Source organism: Gymnoscopelus braueri (genome assembly GCF_963280865.1).
Source record: "Gymnoscopelus braueri genome assembly, chromosome: 8".
NCBI classification, from domain to species: Eukaryota; Metazoa; Chordata; class Actinopteri; order Myctophiformes; family Myctophidae; genus Gymnoscopelus; species Gymnoscopelus braueri.
The window spans coordinates 39,118,867-39,138,700 of NC_137609.1; the positions used below are offsets into that span (position 1 = coordinate 39,118,867).

At 41.2% G+C, this 19,834-nt stretch overlaps 2 protein-coding genes across 4 annotated transcripts; one reads left to right on the top strand and one right to left on the bottom strand.

Moving 5' to 3' along the window:
• The first annotated feature begins 13,286 nt into the window (after positions 1-13,286).
• LOC308090524 (uncharacterized protein) lies at positions 13,287-15,581 on the top strand. 3 transcript variants are annotated; one of them, XM_080435735.1, is made up of 5 exons: positions 13,287-13,367; positions 13,591-13,678; positions 14,210-14,299; positions 14,472-14,523; positions 15,377-15,581. In XM_080435735.1, exons 1-5 carry the CDS (start codon positions 13,310-13,312, stop codon positions 15,383-15,385), a joined length of 297 nt encoding a protein of 98 aa, XP_080291861.1. In that variant the 5' UTR covers positions 13,287-13,309; the 3' UTR covers positions 15,386-15,581. The 3 variants fall into 3 exon arrangements, with proteins under 3 accessions (XP_080291861.1, XP_080291862.1, XP_080291860.1); XM_080435736.1 differs by lacking the exon at positions 14,472-14,523; XM_080435734.1 differs by lacking the exon at positions 15,377-15,581 and having other exon boundaries at positions 14,472-14,705.
• Positions 15,582-17,815: 2,234 nt separating this feature from the next.
• Positions 17,816-19,123, bottom strand: LOC308090835 (centrosomal protein 43-like; the record flags this gene model as incomplete). Its single annotated transcript, XM_080436108.1, has 1 exon — positions 17,816-19,123. The coding sequence occupies one exon, from the start codon at positions 19,121-19,123 to the stop codon at positions 17,816-17,818; it is 1,308 nt and encodes a 435-aa protein (XP_080292234.1).
• Between the last annotated feature and the right edge of the window lie 711 nt (positions 19,124-19,834).

Here is a 19,834-nt window from a genome sequence, read left to right on the forward strand (position 1 = left end):
ACAAGCTCATGTGATGCGTTTTTTAAATTTCTTTTGTGCAACAACATTGTGTGACGAAGTATAACATAGGGCTTAAGTGATTTATTTACCTAAAAGTGATTTGTTTACATAAAAAAAAACACATATATTTATGATATAATATAATGCTAAGAAAAGAGAGAGAAAGCTGGCACTTCCGTTCACGTAAATATATTTCAAAATATCTTTACATTTTATTTTTGAATTTCCATTTCTGCTAAGCAGCAAGCTATATATGCTTAGATGATTTTGATTTATATTAGGATAAATTTGACGTAAAGACGAAACGGAAGTGGGGAGGAGGCTTCACATCCACTTTATGTTCTAATCATGATCAGAGCTTCCGAGTCCCAGACTGTATGACCGGAAACATTTGAAAATTGTGGGAGGCAACAGTCTGGCCATGTGAGACTAAAACTATAATAACCTTGGTGAGCAGTCAATCATAGGGGTTCTCTCTCTGTCTCTTCCCTCAGGTGTACTTTCTACAGCGCTCCAGACAGAGATCAGTGAATACACCGAAAGGGCGGCGAGGATCAGATCCAACCATAAGCTTTCCCGTGAGCTGCTGCAGCAGGCCAATAGAAGCCTGGACGCGGTGGAGAAAAATCTCCAGGACATGGACATGATGGGAGGCACCCATGATGTTTTCATCTTTCCAGCAGTGGGGCCACCGTCACAGTACCGGCTCCAGCCACAGGGGCACCCTGCAGTTGAGAAGATGGAGCTCCAGCTTCTAACCGGTTTGATTTGATTTGATTTATTTGGACTTCATGTTTTCTTTTAAATATATTTTGGGGCTTTTCTGCCTTTATTTGTTTAATACAGTTGAGAATGACAGGAAACAAGGAGAGAGAGACGGGGAGTGAGATGCAGCAAAGGTCGTCGGACTCATTAGAGCCTATATGTGGTACTAGAGGTTTGGGCCGCTACACACGGCTCTCACATCTAGAGTTCAGCCCGCTACACGGCCCTCACACCTACGTCGCACCGGCCGATCCGACCAATATGTCCATACAGTATATGGAGATTGCGTGGGGGTGCCGATGGCCTAGGCTAGTGGTTATGGCGCGTACCAAATAGGGGCTCAGCAAGTCCCGGGTTCGATTCCTGAGTCCGGCGGAGCCACGCTGTGTGTCACTCCCCGACTCTTTCCCCATTTCCTGTTCAATCAGTGTACTATCAATAAAGACGGAACATCCCCCTGAAAATCGCTTGTAGATATCTCTACAACCACAGAGAACAGACATCGGTACATTAGACATTCTAAAAACTCCTCTAAGTTGACACTTTCAAAAATGTCCGATTTCTAACAGGAGAGTTCACCCTGCTGGACCAAGAAGAACTGTCTTTCTGGCTGACTCAGTACCCAGCTGAGCAGCACCCATTCCACGAGTCCAGTTCACCACCAGACCATCTTTCAGACAGAGGTTAGAAAAATAACTTAAGATTTTTTTTTCTTAAGCAATACCACAGTGTAGAAATTCTCTGTTACAAGTAAAAGTCCTGTATTCCATATTTTACTTGAGTAAAAAGTACAAAAGTATTGGCATAATTTTTCGAAAATAGCAGATCTGCTGTTGTGAGCTTGTAGATCTGCTATTTTTGAATAGCCACATAATGGGGAGTATTTGGTTAATGTACATTTTGTAATAGTAATCTAACTCTACAAAGTAACTTCTATCTAAAGTTTTCAAATAATTGTTGTGGAGCAAGAAAGTACAACATTTGCCTTGTAGTTTGAGATGTAGTGGAGTAGATTGTAGAAGTATAAAGTATTGAAACATGCACATACTGTAGTCATACTCGAGTAACCTAAAATAACCTCAAAATTGTACTTCAGTGCAGTACTTGAGTAAATGTACTGAAGTTACTTTCCACCACTGCTTTCAGATGCAGACTCCAGCAGCTCAGAGTTTACCTCTGAGGGGGCTGGTGGTGGCAGCCAGGAGCTGATCTGTGACAGCCTGCTGCTCAGGGACAAGTGGACAGTGGTGAGATAATGTAACAATGTAGGGCTGGGCAGTTAACCCTTTAAGACCGGGAACGCATCTGTGTAACCACTTTAACCATTATTTTATACTTTGGCTATTTTTTAAAAATCGTGAAAATTTGTGCAAATCTTTGAATATATATATTTTTAAAAGCGAACATTTTTAACTCAAATATTTGCTTCTGCAAGGGGTGCCTGGAACAACATATTTTGAGGTGGGGGTCCGCGGCCAAATACATATCATTTTGGGGGTCCTTGACATGAAAAAGTTTGAGAACCACTGATTATACAATTTTTTTCCAGAAAACTGTTAGGATTTAGAAGACATTTGTAGAATCCCCCAGAAGCAAAGATAACCCTTTAAAAATATATATATTCAAAGATTTGCAAAAAAAAATCATGATTTTTTAATAGCCAAAGTATAAGATAATGGTTAAAGTGGTTCAAATCGAAAATGACAGATGCTTTCCCGGTCTTAAAGGGTTAACCAACATTTAGAACCTCTCACCGACATACTCTTGTTAATGATGGTTAATCGAATAATCGAGAAGCAGGTTTTTTGTTTTCTATTATACAGAATATCTCTGTATTTCCTATATATCAGGGCCTGTGAGGGTTGACGATAATGCGTGTTTGTCCCTGGCGTTGCTAGGCAGCCCCAGGCAGACTTTCCAGAGGACCAGAGAGAAGACAGCGGTCCCAGTCACCCTGTGATCAGCAGCCAAAGGCACAACCCAGGTATAGGCCACACGAACTATACAACCCAGGTACAGGCCACACAAACTAGTGTGCATTAGACATGTGCAATACTACACACACACACACACACACACACACACACACACACACACACACACACACACACACACACACACACACACACACACACACACACACACACACACACACACACTCTCTCTCTCACAGTTTTATTAAACAGCACCATTAAAAAGCATACAAATGACACGTTTGTGTCTGTACCAACATCAATTTACTAAGGGGACAATAATGACATTTTAGGATAATAACACTACAAGCTGTTGGAGACTGTGACCTAAGTTGTGCACACAAATGAAAACTCTGTAAAATACACACCATATGAAAACACTGCACTACACTGTTAGAAATACTGCACACTAGGAGTGGGGAAGGGATAAGCAACGGTCATCAATGTGAAGGTACGTGTATAATGAATGCTATAAAAGCTGAATACAAGGAGCAAGGCACTTGAGCATAGCACTAACTAGCTACTATAAATGAAATGGAGGAAAAAGAACACTGCTGCCCATGGCCCTTTGCGTCACCAGTTCAGCCTAAAATGTACGGCTGAACGCCTAATCCACGGTTCGATTCGACTTTCGATTTGTTTATATCTTAACACACAGATGGTACAAAATGTGTTTTTGCTTCCAGACGCTGTGTTTCACCTGACACAGATTGTGTTTGTGTGGAGGAGGGACATTCTCTACAGCCTGAGCCAGCCTCATGGACCAGTGAGTTGTACTGAACACTAGAGCTGGGAAAATAACCCAAAATATATCCAAACCCACATTTATTACCAATACCACACTTAATCTTGCTCATGTAGGTTAATCAAATAATTAAGAAGCAGTTTTATTTTTTGTAGAAGAATAGAATATCTTTGTATTTTATATATACATTTACAGATAGCGTATGTCAGTGGTTCTCAACCAGTGGTCCGGTTCCAGGTGGTCCCCAGCTAAATGATGGAGAGTTGTTAACCAGTAGTAACCAAATGGACCCTATAGATCTTTAACTCTTGAGAGCGTAAAATCAAACGGGTCCATTTGGTTTCATTTTATGCTCTCACGAGTTAAATTATTGTTAAACATCTGCATTACTTAATTAAAGAATTGTTATTTTGATCAACTTTTGCCTGTCATCTCTCCTATGGTACCAACATCAATACAGCATGGAATTGTGGACAAAATCTTATCCAATGACAACAAAATATTTAAAGTCTTGAGTCTGAGAGTCTAAATCTCATCAAACAGTGGTCCGTGGCTCAATTGCCGAATAAATAATGGACCTTGATATGAAAAGGGTTGAAAACCACTGGCGTATGTGATCGCTGGTACTGTGTATATACATGATGTTTGGAACTGGGTAGAAAATTAAGACCAGTTTGTGCAGCATGGAAAGGTAAAGAAACCCCCCCCCCCACATATTTCACATTCAAATGTGGTTAAAAACCACCTTAGTGCATATGCCAGGCCTGTACAACTGTGAGGGATATTCTGCATTATACGTAAACCAGAGTCAAGCGCAGGATACCAGGCGTATCTTCTGCCACTTGATAGACTATATGTGTCCCACTTGTATTCTGTTTTTTGTAGATTACATATCGGACTTGGTGGATAGAATGACCGGATACAAGGTGCCAGGTAGCAGTGACAGTGAAGAGGTGGACAACAATATGCAGGCAGCATGTGAATCCAACCAGAAGCTCTTAGGCTGCAGGGACCACAACAGAAAGCCCTCTACAGATCCCCACACACAGAAGAGAACAACAGAGGTTGAGAGTGGCACAGACTCAGAGAACAGCTCAGTGGGTAAGACGTGATGTCATTAACCACTTGAACCCTACATACATCATTGACCGTGGTCCCCCAGGGGTCTATTCTTGGCCCCATCCTTTCCCCCTCTACACCAAATCTCTTCTTCTGTCTTGATCTCTAAAGGCTTGTTTTTAATAGCTGAGGAGGAGAGTGAGCTGGACGCAGATTTCCACACAGTCAACGAGAGCTTTAGTCAGACCTGTAGAGTCTGGGATGAAGAAGCATGTCCACAGGTATCCAAACCTAAGCTTCCAACTGGTCAAAATGCATGTCTCACTCTAACCACTGTATGTTTTAACCAATGGTGGACAAAGTATTCAATAGTAGCAAAAGTAGCAGCTCTACAAGCTCAAAGCACGTCGCTTTGTGCCACGCTTCGAGAGTGGATCTGCTACTTTTGATGCTTTTGTGGTAGTATGATCAAGTAAAGATTAATTTAAATGTATTTTTTTATTTTTAAATCTACTATGAAAGAGAGAGAAAAACTAAAATAATTGAGTGCCGGGTTTACGTATGGCATTTTTATCTGGTCACAGAGAGTTGAAAATATTTCAACTCTAGGCTTTGATGGACAGCCACGGCCTTAATGTTGTGTGACTATGTTTTAATGCATGGCTCATTGCAACCTGACGTGTGACTGCATGTTTTCAGGAGGAAGGGAAAAAAAATATTTTTTACAGTGCCAACACAGAGGAGAATCACCATGCTGCAGACAGTAGCGGCACAGAGGAGGAGAATCAGCATCTTACATACTGTCCTAGCACAGACGAGGAGAATCAGCATGGTACAGACTGTCCTAGCACAGACGAGGAGAATCAGCATGGTACAGACTGTCCTAGTTCAGAGGAGGAGAATCAGCATGGTACAACAGCATGGAGCAACTTGTCAAGTGTTTTCTACAGTGCCAACACAGAGAAGAATCAAACTGCTGCAGGCAGTGCCAAAGCAGAGGAGGAGAGTCAACATTCTGAAGACAATCAGGTTGGGATCAGAATGTATAGACCAGTGGTTTTCAAAATGGGGACCGCCAGGGAGAACCAAGGGGCCAATTGAAAAAAGAAAGAAAAACATTTGAAATTCTGTTGATAAGATTATTGTGCAATAATCAAACTGGTGTCCCAATTTCGGCCTTGTCCCTATTCTGGCATTTAGAAGCTCACAGTGTGGTGTGCTGCGATGCATTGTGAGCTTGTAGTTCGGCCGTTTTAGCCATCTTCGTTTTTTTTGTTTATTTTTTTAAGCCAATTTACCATAGGTCAGTGGCTATATGGCTATTTGGGGGTCCTTGGCATGGAAAGGTTTGGGAACTCATTCTAACATGCCCAGAATAGGGAGGCTATAGGGTTCATGTGGTTAAAAGCTCATGCCCTCTTGTGTTCCAGACTTGCTGTGCAGAAGAAGCAGCAGACGTTACATTGGAGGTGTGTGGACCTGCAGCCAGCAGGACCACTCCACCTGGAGACACTTTGGATACCAACAACAACGAGGGTAACGACATGTTCATGATTCAACTATGGCAACTATGGAGTCTCAAACAACTTAATGTCAAGGACCCCCTGTTTGGTATGCATTATACCACAGAACCCAATCACAACGCGTCGCAGAGCTTGTATATCTGCTATTGTAGAAAATATTTGAAAAGTTGTGAAAATGTTAAGTAATTGTCTCCGCCGAAGGTGGAGAATATGTTTTCGCTTCGTCCCGCCGTGTGTGAGCAAACATTGTTAGCCAAGCTAACATTGGGCAAGCTCCACGTGACACGTGTCAATTTGTTGACACCAATGCCTCTGATTGGCTAGAGGGACGCGTGACGAAATAAAATTCTATAAATAGGTGTGTCACTTCAAAAAGCTCTTACTTTTTGAAGTGAGGTAAAACAGGATCAATCAGACTTGATTGGAACAGTACCTTCAGTAAGTCCAAATCACCCGTCTGTGCGTGTGTGTTTCCCTCTGAGAACACCTAACATTGGTCAAGCAAAGGCGCAGAAGGCCAAAGCTAAGAAAGCATACTCATCTACAATTGTAACACAGAAGAGGACTAGAGTTGAAATGATCCCACAACAAAGCCGAAGTCTTAATACGTGTCAATATGTTGACATCAATGTCTCTGATTGGCTAGAGGGACGCATGACGAAATACAATCCTATAAATAGGTGTGTCACTTCAAAAAGCCGTTTACGTTTTTGAAGCGAGGTAAGACAGGATCAATCAGTCTTGATTGGAACAGTATCTTCTAGTCCAAATCACCCGTCCGTGCGTGTGTGTGTCCCTCTGAGAACACCTAACATTGGTCAAGCAAAGGTGCAGAAGGCCAAAGCTAAGAAAGCATACTCATCTACAACAGTAACACAGAAGAGGACTAGAGTTGAATTGATCCCACAACAAGGCCGAAGTCTTAATACGTGTTAATATGTTGACACCAATGCCTTTGATTGGCTAGAGGGATGCATGACGAAATACAATTCTATAAATAGGTGTGTCACTTCAAAAAGCCGTTTACGTTTTTGAAGCGAGGTAAGACAGGATCAATCAGTCTTGATTGGAACAGTATCTTCTAGTCCAAATCACCCGTCCGTGCGTGTGTGTGTCCCTCGTGCGTATGTGTGTAACATTGGTCAAACAAAGGCGCAGAAGGCCAAAGCTAAGAAAGCATACTCATCTACAACAGTAACACAGAAGAGGACTAGAGTTGAATTGATCCCACAACAAGGCCGAAGTCTTAATACTATAACAATTGGCCACCTTGATCAAATACATTATGTAGCACTAGAGAAAACTGACATAGATCAAACACACCAATCAACTGCTGAAACTGTTCAAGACAATGAAGATGAAGAAGACAGACAAGTATTTGAACAAACCAGTCAATTACGATGACTCCCATATGATAGATTGCTTCAATGTAAACAGAGCATTGCTTCAATTAAACAGAGCTAAGAATCATAAAGAAAGAATGAAATTAATCAGAGACAAAGAATCGCTAAATGACAAAAGACGAAGACTAGCCATGAATGCTGACAATATGACACAGCAAAGATTGCTACAATCTCTGGAAGAAAAAGTAGAAGAGTCTGAAGAGAACATCGAAAGGAAAAAAAGGAACTGGTCAAAGTATTCAAATAATGAAAGACAACATCAACAAGCACATAACACGAGTAAGAAGAAACGGTACAGATCACAAGAATTAGAAGTTAATGAAGCTTCTCTCGCATTCTTAAAGAAGATGTCCGAAAGTGGACCCAATTATGTCTGTGGTTCCTGTGAACGAATGCTCTACAGAGAATCAGTGGCAGAGTTTAAACCTAGAAAGTATACAGGAACGATAGACATTGTAAGTCTCCTAGACAAAAACCCAACTGCAATCAAGCAAAACAACACTTGGATGTGCCACACGTGTCATCGGTCCATTAAACTTGGGAAACTCCCTACACAGGCTTGGGCTAACAAATTATTACTCGACCCAATACCCCGAGAACTGCAGGACTTGCACCCGTTAGAAGAAAGGTTGATAAGTCAACGTATTGCCTTCATGAAACTTGTTGGCTGGCCAAGAGGCAGACAAAAGGCAATCCATGGTAATGCAGTCAATGTGCCATCTAACCTAGACACTATTATCAAATTATTGCCAAGACTTCCTGAAACTGCGGAGGTTGTTCCCTTAAAACTAAAACGAAAATTGGCTTACAAGGGACACTATATACATGAATATGTGCGGCCAAAAAAGGTGCTTGACGCCCTAAACTGGCTAAAGAAAAACAATCCTCTATACATTATGCTATGATAATATAATTGCTATAGTCTGCTGGCGGAGACTTGTGCTCCGAGGAGCACATTTTCTAGTTTGGAATGTTTTTAACCCAAATCTTCTCTTCCCTGGAACAAAAGATTTCCAAATGGGGGTATGCAGCCTAATGCATATCAATTTGGCATGAAAATGTTTGAGAACCAATGCAGTAATACACAGTCACTAATCATATAAATGTGTTTATGTAATCTATCAATGTAAAGTTACTTTCTCTTCTCTCTCACAGAATGTGTGGCTGTAAAGAACTGTGAAGAAACACACACCGGTGGTGCCATCAGTGCTGCACAGGCCTCTTTCCCACTGCCTGAAAACATGTGCGTACGCACCTGGGCTTCTCTTCATTAGTAATAAACAGTTATACTCAAAGCACAATCAAGGGCTGTAGTGTATGCTGATGTATTTAACCATTTGAACCCTAGCGTCCCTGAACTTTTGCTAAGTTCACAACGTGTTGTGAGCTTGTAGAGCGGCTACTTTCAGTGAAGACATTTGTTTTAGACTAGGGGGAAAAGGAATGGGGCCAAGGATAGACCCCTGGGGGACACCAGTCAACAAAGTAAATAAAGTTTAAGTGGTTAAATACTGTAGAACATTAAGACACAGTGTGCTTTAGTTTTTTATACTCTTATTTGAGCAGTGTAGTGTAGTGTTTTTCCTAAATCATGACCTGCAAGAGAACTTTAGAGTAATTTATGGACAGTGTCCTTTAATTTTGTTTAACATGTTTTGGCCCACACACAGCTGGCATTAACCCAATGAACCCTAGCATCCCTATTCTGAGCATGTCATAATAGGAGAACATTTGCCAAAAATAGCCGATCTACAAGCTTGAGTTTGTAGATTTGGTGTAGAGGGGAAAAAAGAGGGGACCAAGTACACTAAACTACTAAACTTGCCAAAACCTGCTTTCTGTGGTTCCAGAACTCTTCCAGAGCTGGATGAGCTGTCGAGCATCACATGCTCTCCAACCCATCTCCAGAACAGACTGCAGTCTCCTCTCAACAGAATGCCCCCACTGTACAACAGTACACCACGCAGCCCAGGTACAATCTGTACACTCTCACATACACCCTACTGTACATATCGTCGCTGTCAGGCAGAAACTTTGTATCTCTATATTTAGACGTTTTGATTTTTACGTAAATTAATAGGTTTGGCCTCTGGCCAAGTTTTTTCTAAGGCATTAAATGGCGGACCAAAACATAAAATGAAAAGCTAATTTGAGAAACTGATAGTGATGTTACTGGAACTCCAAGACAGACTGCCCTACAAGACATAGACTTACATTTGTGATACTGAAAATGGATCAAAATATAGGCTAATAGGTGGCAAGAGATTAGGCGTGCCCAGTGATGGCTGTTTTTGGGGTGTTTCCATCGGTGAAACGAGTCTCCAGGCAAACTCTGTAGCATTCTTAACTCTGTAGGTCAGAGGTTGATTCTTCGGCCGTGGAAGTCAGGGAAACCTCTCATTGGGTCAAAGAAGTACTTTCCATGATTTCTTTAGAGAAATTAAGATACAACCGGAGTGGTTCCAGAAACAGATATATTAAAACCTGGACCTCCTTTTATAGAATTTGTTAAAAACATACCCTTCACTTGATATAATTCTCCCTTGCACATTTCAATAACGCTTCACAAATTCTGTACTAGGAAGCCTTTAGATGTTGGATGTAATTATGTTTTCGATATTTTATTCATATTGTGAACTCAGTTTAATAGTGGAACAGGTCAAGAGCTCACTATGAATGTATGCTTTGGAAAATGATTGGTAAAGTATAATGATTTGTACATGCACGGTACATCATTATCATTATCAGCCCTAAATTTACGCTTCAACTTCTCGTTTATCCCCGAAATGACTGGATATCACAGGTTTTGTAGCAATTTGTAGCATTTGTAGAAATATTGGACCTTAAATGTAATTAAACAATATTATATGTATTTGGCTCCTCATTTGTAAAACAAATATATAATCAAATATAAAATATGAAGTAATTATAATTTTTTAAATGGTCCCCAGTGTTCTCAGTGGGCTCACTGCTCCGGTTACCGGCTGAAGTAGTCTTGTTTCTCCCAGACAGCTCTTCTACGCGTGGTTGACGTGCTTGTGTTGTGTTTTGTTGCAGCACACCAGCACCAGAAGCAGCATGGTGTGGTGCGAGGCAGTGTAGAGGTCATCCCATATCCTGGCAGCTCCCTGGACCCCTCCTCCTGTGGTCACTCCACATCTGGAGCCGTCACATTCACCACAGCCAGCTCTGTGAGACAAACAACGTCCTACATTCACTTATTTCAGGGGTTTCCCCAAACCTTTTCTGGATCAGGGCCCACTGATAAATACTAAACTATACTGGGTGGACCACGTTACCTTTCTGAGCGTGTTTATTTGAATGATCAATCGATCGATTGTGCTCTGACTTGGATCCACGGAGTGACGGAACTAACATTACTGTAGCATACTTTCAGTTCCTTTTTATCGGTATCACAATGAAAACGATTTTTTCAAGCTTTTAAAGAAAAAAAATACCAAGTTTTTTTTCTTTTTACATATTTGTTTTATATTGTTATTTATTATTATCATTAAAATCATTAAAAAAGTGTTTTGCCAAATATTTGGGGGCTCACTTGCAATATCCTCATGGCCCACCAGTGGGCCCCGGCCCACAGGTTGGGAAACGCTGACTTATTGCATTAGGAGTCGTGTCGACAGAAAGCATTTTATGAGCTGCCGTATTTCATGCATTTCTATGGTAAAGGCTTTTCCCAGCGCCGAGCATCGCGCTTCAGCAATCTCGCCATCCAGCGTTTTATTGGGCTATTTTTAAGCAGAAAATAGTTAAATTTTTGGAGAGGAGCGCTGCTCATCATCAGTCCATGCTATTTCAGCTAAGCTGTCCGTGCTGATAACACGACATGACATGACATTGTTCGAGCACAGCAAGTGTTGATAGGTTTGAATATTACGCTTTGTGTGAGCGCTCAGGACATGATGTCCAAAGCACTCCTCCGCTCATAAAAGTCTTTCTGTGGATACGGCCCCTTATGCTGCATCATAACACTGCTGTAAGGGACACCTTTTCATTGTTGCAACATTGAGGTAATTCAGAGAGCTGTGATTTTTCTCCACAAAACTGTAATGCTTAATTTATGCTCCGTTGTACGATGCTGTCGCATGCCAGAAATAGCGGATCTACTTGCAGATGGGTTATTTTCAGCACATGACACCTATCATATGTTGAAGTATAAATTGGTCTTAAAGCGGTTTGGTCTCATCGAAAATCTTGGGCCTGAACTAGGCTTTAGATACCAATATGTTCAGGGATAAGGTCAATTTGAGTTTATTGTGTCCGTATATGGATGCAATTAAAAGTAGAATCTGAATGCACAGTTAATTTGTTATGAGTGTACTCAACTTTAATTTAAGGTCCCCACTTTGGTATGCATTAATGGGTCACGGACCACCTTTATACCCTCTCAGAGTTACAGACCTGTAAGGTTCCATGTTATTCCTAACTATCAATCATTTACCTAGAGACCTCATGGCACCCCCTCAAGGAGCCCTGGGGGTCCCTGGACCGTTCTTTGAGAACCATTAGTGTAATATTAACTAACTGTGTTGTTCTATTGTGGATGTGCAGATCTTTGCCTCAGCGTCCAGCGTGCTTCAGCTTCCGCCCATCAAGGCGGGCCCCGCCTCTAAACATCCTGCTGGTCAAGGAGATGCATACACCTCAGTGCCACCTGCTGGTCAAGGAGATACCTACGCCGCAGTGCCACCTGTTGGTGAAGGAGAGACCTACACCACAGCTCTCCTTGCAGTGGAAGGAGACCAGCAGGAGGGACGTGCTCGCAAAGAGCTGAGAGACCAGAGGAAGGAGGAGGAAGAGGAGAGGAAGCAAGGAATGCTACACAGAGAGGCACATGCATTGCAAGGTTATTATAGTTTTGCATTTATTAGTTTTTCATTTTGTTTTACTTTTTGTTTTCAATTTATGTTAATTTAGATTAAAACAGATTTGTTGTTATAGTTTAGTATTTATTTTGTTGAAAAGGCTTAGTTTTAGTTAAATTATATTTGTTTTACTGTATTAGTTCAACCAATGTTTTATTGTAAGATGGATTGGTCAGGGGCAAGATTGAACAAGGTCAGAACATTGCTAAATAGCAGATCTACAAGCTCACAAAGCTACGCACTGCGCCATATTGTGAGCTTGTAGATCTGCTATTTTTGCTATTTTTGACCAAGACTAAGGGCATTTTCTCTACGATTTTGCTTGAAGTTATTTCTGTAAACACACAATACAGTTTCAGTGAGTTATTGTTTTAGGCCTCGTTTTTATTTCCTATTTCAGTTAACTGAAATGTTTTTCCCAATTGTAGTTATTTTGTTGGTTTTAGTTAAAGGTAGGGTAAGTGATTTATTTTGTTAAATTAAAATAGCTCTATATTCTGATAGTCGTCGTTGATATAGAGTGTTTGTTCAGTAACAGGAGTCTCCCTGTCTCTCCAGCTCTTAAGTAAACAGACATTGCATTTTTAGGTCAGGATACCAATTGTATCCAATCAGGAGAAAGGACTCGCTCAGGACACAGATTAAACAGGTGAAATTGGAAGTGGTGACACAAAGAAATGAGCAGACAAAATTGGAACTGGAACAGTATAGAATGTAAACTGATAAAAAGGTACTCTCTCATGATTGGCTGAAAGTTTTTATTTTCTGTTAATTAATGAGGTGGAGAGATGGAAAGACCCCTGTTACTGAACTAACACTCTATAGCAATGGTTACTATCAGAATATAGAGCTTTAACCTTTTTAACAAAAAACGTTTTGTTTTAACCAAAAAATTACACTAACTCTACCTTTTGACTATAATAATCCTGATGCATTGGCAGATGAGGATGATGAAGATATGGATCAAGTGCTGAGCCGTGATGAAGAGTTTGGGGAGGAGATGTCACCGGAAGAAGGTACTGAGCAAGCAGGATGGGAACCATAGAAACAATAATGCTGTCCATGTCCAACAAATCAAATCACCTTTGTTTATTGATTATAGTTACTTTGCAGATTTAGATCATTACAAAACATGCATTAACCACTTAAGCCCTAATTTATAATTTCATTTATGCCTCTGAGATGTGGTGAATTAGAGTAAAAGTTTAAATGTACTCTTGTTACTTTCCACCCCTACAGGTGACTGTGATCTCCATCCAGAGGAGAAGTGGCCAGCATTGGGTGTAGGTTCTGCTGAAGGAGCCAGCTTGTTAGAGGACACCAACAGGTACTGTAGACACCTTTGTATATTGTCGCTGTCGGGTGGCAACCTTGTATGTTATTTTTCAGGAAATGGAAAAAAGATCGATCCAATGTAGTTATTAAGCGTGTTAATACTTTTCATTGGTTCAGTATTTAAAAAACCCACAAACTTAATCACTTTCACTGATCTAAAAACTCACAACACAATTGATCAGCATCACATTTCTTGTGCACGCTGACAGTAGGCCAATACATTGATGAACATGATAACATACAGAACTCTGCACAGCTGTAATACCTCTGCATCATTAGCTTGCTTTAATGGCCCGAAGGAGTAGTTACAGCCTGGACAGCTGCCAGGAGTCCGATAAAGTTGAAGTTCACAGAACAAAAAACCAATACGGAATAGACCTAATAATGCCATGGGAACTGCCCATAAGTACGTCAGTATGTTCAGAAACATGGACACACTGAACATACTGTATACTATAGCAGGATATGTGTAGTAGAGGATTTTTATCCACAACAGTGATTGTTCAACTGTGATTGTGTTTAGAGCTCAGTCTACTCTGGATGAGGCGCTACAGTGTGTGCAGATGGAGGGGAACCAAACAAGCCCAGAGCTCACTGGACTGTCTGAACAACGGTGAGTGTCCACTAACGGCTAACCCACTGTTTATCAAATGTTTTCATATCAAGGAACCCCAAATCGATGTGTATTTGGCTGCGGACCCCCACCTGAAAATACTTTGTGCCAGGGACCCCCAGAAAATAATGTTTGTTTAAAGATTATGATGTGTTGCTTTTTTTTCCGACAGAGAACATACCATAGATGGCATCACATTCTACAAAGTGCCGTCAGCCTCACAGGTACACTGTAGCTATTATCATTTCTCTGTCCTGTCTTTTCTACATACATTTAGATGTGCTTTGTACAGCATATTATGCCAACTGTGTCTTATACCAGAGATGATCAAAACGTTGTATTTAGTATTTGTTGCAAAGAAAGAGTGACTTACAACTAAGTGCAAGATCAGAGTAAATGCCATGAACCCTAGCTAACAAACAACATGGGTAAATGGTCACATAAGAGTGCAAAGAAAAATAATGAAGTGATACAAAGTAACCAGGATGCCAGGTACAGATCAAACCCAGCATCTGTCTAAACAACATGCTACCAAACTTACATTCCTAGCATTTGTGGTCAAGGAAACAGTATTTGTCTATTTTAATAACATCATGTGAACAAGTAACCAACATACATCAGCATAGTATAACTAGCATCTATCAAAAATATAGGCAACAAAAAGTGATACAAGGAAAGGGGAGTGCCAGAGGGTGAGATAGATTCTGAAGAGGTGAATAGGGCCCTAAATGGTGTATCCTCATCTGAATACATCTCTGACCTCCTCACTGCCTATGAACCAATCAAATCATGGCAGATCAACAGGAACTGGTCTCCTAAATACTGTGTACGTTGAATAAAATGTGAATCAGGTGAAGGTGCATTTAGTCATGGTTCTACTCCCTGGAACAACCTCCTGGTGACCTGAGATCTGCTACAACTGTGTCATTTCTAAAAGCAGACTTACAGTACCATCTTTCCCAGGCTTTTAGTGTGAAGCACACCAAATTTACTGTTTATGAAATGAGCTACTGAATATGAATATATTTGTACGTATATCTGTGTCACCCATCTTTTAATGTTCATCTTTTAATGCAGGAGGATTGAATTGGAGCAGACTCTAACCAAAGTCAACTTGTGCAAGTGATTCAGACTGTACCTCAGTATTGTGTTTTTTCTGTTTGTTCAGTTGACTATAATTTAACTTGCTCCGTATTGTGTTGTTTATTCAACTGACTGTATTCAAGTTCTGCTCATTTGTTTAAAAATGTTAACATTATTAAATGTGTTCTTTTTTGTTTAAAGGTAGGGTAAGTGATTTTGTTAAAATAATTGTTACATTTCTTTATATGTTCATGGTACTCATTAGCATAGAGTGTTTGTTCAGTAACAGGGTCCCTCAGCTCTTGATTTGATCAATTCAGGAGAGAGAACTCACACAGGATACAGATTAAACAGGGGCGTATCTATGTTCCCCAGGTTCTATGTAATCCTAACCCTAACCCTAAGGTAAGTGCATGGGGAACATAGAACCCGGGGAACATAGGGATGACCCCGATTAAACAAGTGAAATTGGAAGGGACAAAGATATGAGCAGACAAAATTGGAACTGGAACACTATAAAATTGGAGCTGATAAATGGATACTTTCTGCTGCTGAAGATTGGCCACCCACCTGAAAATTAAGTTTCTGTTCATTAAAGATCTGGAGAGACGAGAAACACTCTATAGCAATGATTACTATCACAATATAGTGCTTTAACCTTTTAACAAAAACCTTTTTGTTTTTACCAAAGATATAATTTACCCTACCTTTAATTATATTTTTGGAGGATTCTATTGTTCATGTTATGTTGTTTATGTCCCTGTTTTTGAACGTACTGATGTATTTAGGGCCAATTTTGTTCTGTAAAAAGTGTAACTTGATCTGACTCTTGGCAGCTACTACTCCTTGGTGATATTAATGCACTGGTTCTCAATCTCAACAGTTCGGGGACCACCAATGGTCCAAAGTGACCCTTACAGGTCTGTAACTACAGAAAGTGTATAGAACCGTTTGTTGTATCAATGTGTGTATACTTGCTGCAGCCTTTCATTTACACAGTACAAATATAGTTACCATTGGAGCAAGCATTTAATTTGTCATTTATTCCAATTGTGTTAAATAAATCATAAAGGTGCATTTATTGCCTGTTTCATTCACAAAATCAGCAAAAGTCAGCTTCTGTGTCTCCCTTCCGATGAGGTTCCCAACGCCGCCATTTGCTGTCAGGGATGCATTCCGCCACGCCGACCCCGTGTAGAGGTCATACCCCATGCTAGTAGGCCTGAGGCTGTCACAATCATGAATTTTTACTTGACGATTATTTTCATATAAACAATTGCGATTAACAATTTAATTGTGTTTTTGGCATTGAACATTGGAACGTATCAATGAAAATGAAATTTCTGTTTGTCTTTCAGGCTTTGTAAACAAAAAAATGCACAGGGCAGATATGACAAGTAACTTAATATACAAAGAAATGACTGACATTGACCGCTACAATAATCCAAATAAATAATGTAATATGGCCAAAATAGTGGAAATACACAATCTACAAGCTCACAAAGTGACTTGCAGATCTGCTATTACCATTATTTTTCCAAAATGAATTTATACAGATGAAATGGAAACGTTTCTGACGATTATACAAAAATAATTAGGCAATTATGTAGTAATTGTGACAGCTCTACATGCCAGCAGTGTAGAAGTGATTGATCTCGTTTCTGCCGTCGTCCTCCTGAACTTGCCTGTGCACTGGTTCTCAAACTTGTTCATGTCAAGGACCCCCAAATTAATATGTATTTGGCTGTGGGCCCCCATCTCAAAATATTTTGTGCCCGGGACCCCCATACAAAATCTGTGTTAAAATATATATATTTTTAAACTGCATTTAAAAAATCACACCCAGTGTGAAGTGGGCGGTGTCTTGCTAGCTAATCACAATACTGAATTGTGTTGATTCACTGAATACTGAATTGTGTGATTCACTTAAAAAAAACCATAAATGTGTTTTTTTTAAACACATTTAAAACACTCAAGTGGTTAATTCACAATGTACTTTTTCCCATTCTTAGAAATGTAGTGGAGTCAAAACTACAATATTTGTCTCCGGGAAAAAAACCCATAAATGTGTTTTTTTTAAGTGCATAGTCCTATTTATAGGGCTATGCACATGTGTCATGTTTCCCTAGCCAATCACAGTCCTGAATAGACTGTGATTGGCCAATCACGGTGCAGGGTTAGGGGGGTACACTGGTGGCCAATCACAGCGCAGGATTTGGTGTGCAAATATCCAAACCTCACATATAGGGGCGGTTTCACCGCCCAAAAAAAGAAAGATTATATATCGGTTACTTTCAAATATATAGGTTTAAACAGATTATTTTATGCTATACAATTTTTTGGGGCTGGGGACCCCCTGGAACCCCCTCAAGGACCCCTATGGGTCCCCGGACCCCACTTTGATAACCACTGCTGTAGCGTGTCTCAATGTGTCTAACTCAGCTGGGATACACTCAAGTCCTGGGTGGTTTCATCAAACTTGTCGCTGATGTCAGTTCCCCCTACGGACACCTCCGTCATCGCTTTTCCTATACTCAGCTCACTAAAATTAGACAGGTGTGAACGACGGCTGTTAAAATCATCGTCATATTCAACATCTTCACCTAAGCCCAGAGAGCCACTTTTATCCTTCTTGACCGTCAAGTCTCTTGTTCCTCTGTCTCTGGAGCTGGATGTTCCATTCTTGCAGGGTTGCATGTTCCTGTGGCCTCTCCTCTGCGGGATGGGGTCCCACTGGGAGCCGCCAGGACTGTCTCTGGTCCTGGACGACTCCACCCTCCAGCCGTGGGCCTTCTGCGGTTTGGGCAGCGGGTCGTCAATGAAGAAGCCTCCCTCGTCACCAGCTTCCTCCACGTCCAGGTCTGGTGCCCTCCTCAGGAGGACGGAGGAGTAACTTTGGCCGTCTCCGGGATTTTTGCTGGGCCTGCCGACGCCCGCGCAGAGGGAACTAGAGGTCACGCTGGGGTCACCGTGGACAAGCTCCACCCCCTTACTGGTCATCTTCTCTTCAAAGCCTTTGGACGGACGGGTCGCCTCGCTGACGTCACCCATGACCACAGTCCCACACTGAGCGGAAAGCCGTTTGTACAAGCCCAAGAACTTCTGGAAGTCTGTCTTCTGTAAGGCTTGGTCTGTGGCCTTTAGCTCATCACTGATGAACCTCTTCAACATGTTCTTATTAAAATGAGGGAAGAGATCCCTGAAGACACATCTGAGATCTTCTTTCAGCACGGCTCCACTCCTGTCCTTGTCATAATAGTCAAACTTCTTCCTGGCGTCTGCAATTTTCTTTGGGGACAGTTCCTTTGGAATGTTTGTCATTTTGTCTTCCTCGTTGTCTGGGTGTCTTGCTGACTTGGCCAGCAGCTCCAGCAGAAGGGGAGAGTTCCTGTTCACGTCCGTCTCGGACAGACCCAGCTCACAACACACCTGTGCACGACTTTGCAGTCCATTCGTAGAGTTGACTTCAGGCTGGAACACAGCCAGGGTGAAGTCCAAGTTAAACACCTGGAGAAAGTCTAGAACCAGACTGGCAACCAAACGACCGTCTTTGGTACTGAGGCATCTCTTCAGGTTTTTGTTGACATGCTGCGTTTTGTTCTCCAGTTTATCCTGCTCCTCCTCTATGGCCAGAAACACAGCGGCGCGCATCTCTGCCTTCAGTTTGTTGAGGATTCCGTTGTTTTCCAGGTTGTGGATTAACAGATCCCGTAGTTCTGTCTCATCCTCGGTAGCAGACATGCCGACAGCTTGCTGGTATACAATGATGACATTACCACGGAATTCCATATTTGGGTGTACAGTAGCTGACATCATAGTGATGACATGGTACAATGGTGACGTTATCAGGGAACTCCATATTTGGGCATGACATGGATGACATGGTACATCTATTGTCTCTTTTCGAACACAAGGACTACTTACTGTAAGTGAACCGTGCTGTGCTATGAAACATATTTCACAGGTTGTGGATTTGTTTACACACACTCTGTTTACTATGGCTCGGTTTTAGATCAATTTGGGCCTATGCTCAGGAGGTGGTACTAACCTCGAGTTCTGGGAACCCAGAATTGAGACGTTCAATTTCAAACATCTTTCTGAAATGGCTTGTAGATTGGCTAATGGCAGGGCTCAATTGAATAGGGCTCAAGTGGTTAATTCACAATGTACTTTTTCCCATTCTTAGAAATGTAGTGGAGTCAAAACTACAATATTTGTCTTTGAAATGTAGTGGAGTGAACGTCATACATATTTAAGAAATCACACCCAGTGTGAAGTGGGCGGTGTGGTCACAGTGGTCATCACAGTGATGGAAGTTCACTTAAAGGGATACTTCACTTTCACATAAAATAAACATTAAAAATAAATATAAAAAAAAATTAAAGAAGTTATGGCAAAATAAAGGCCCCCTCACACATTAGTAGGACACTCTAATCAATGCGTGAGGGGGCC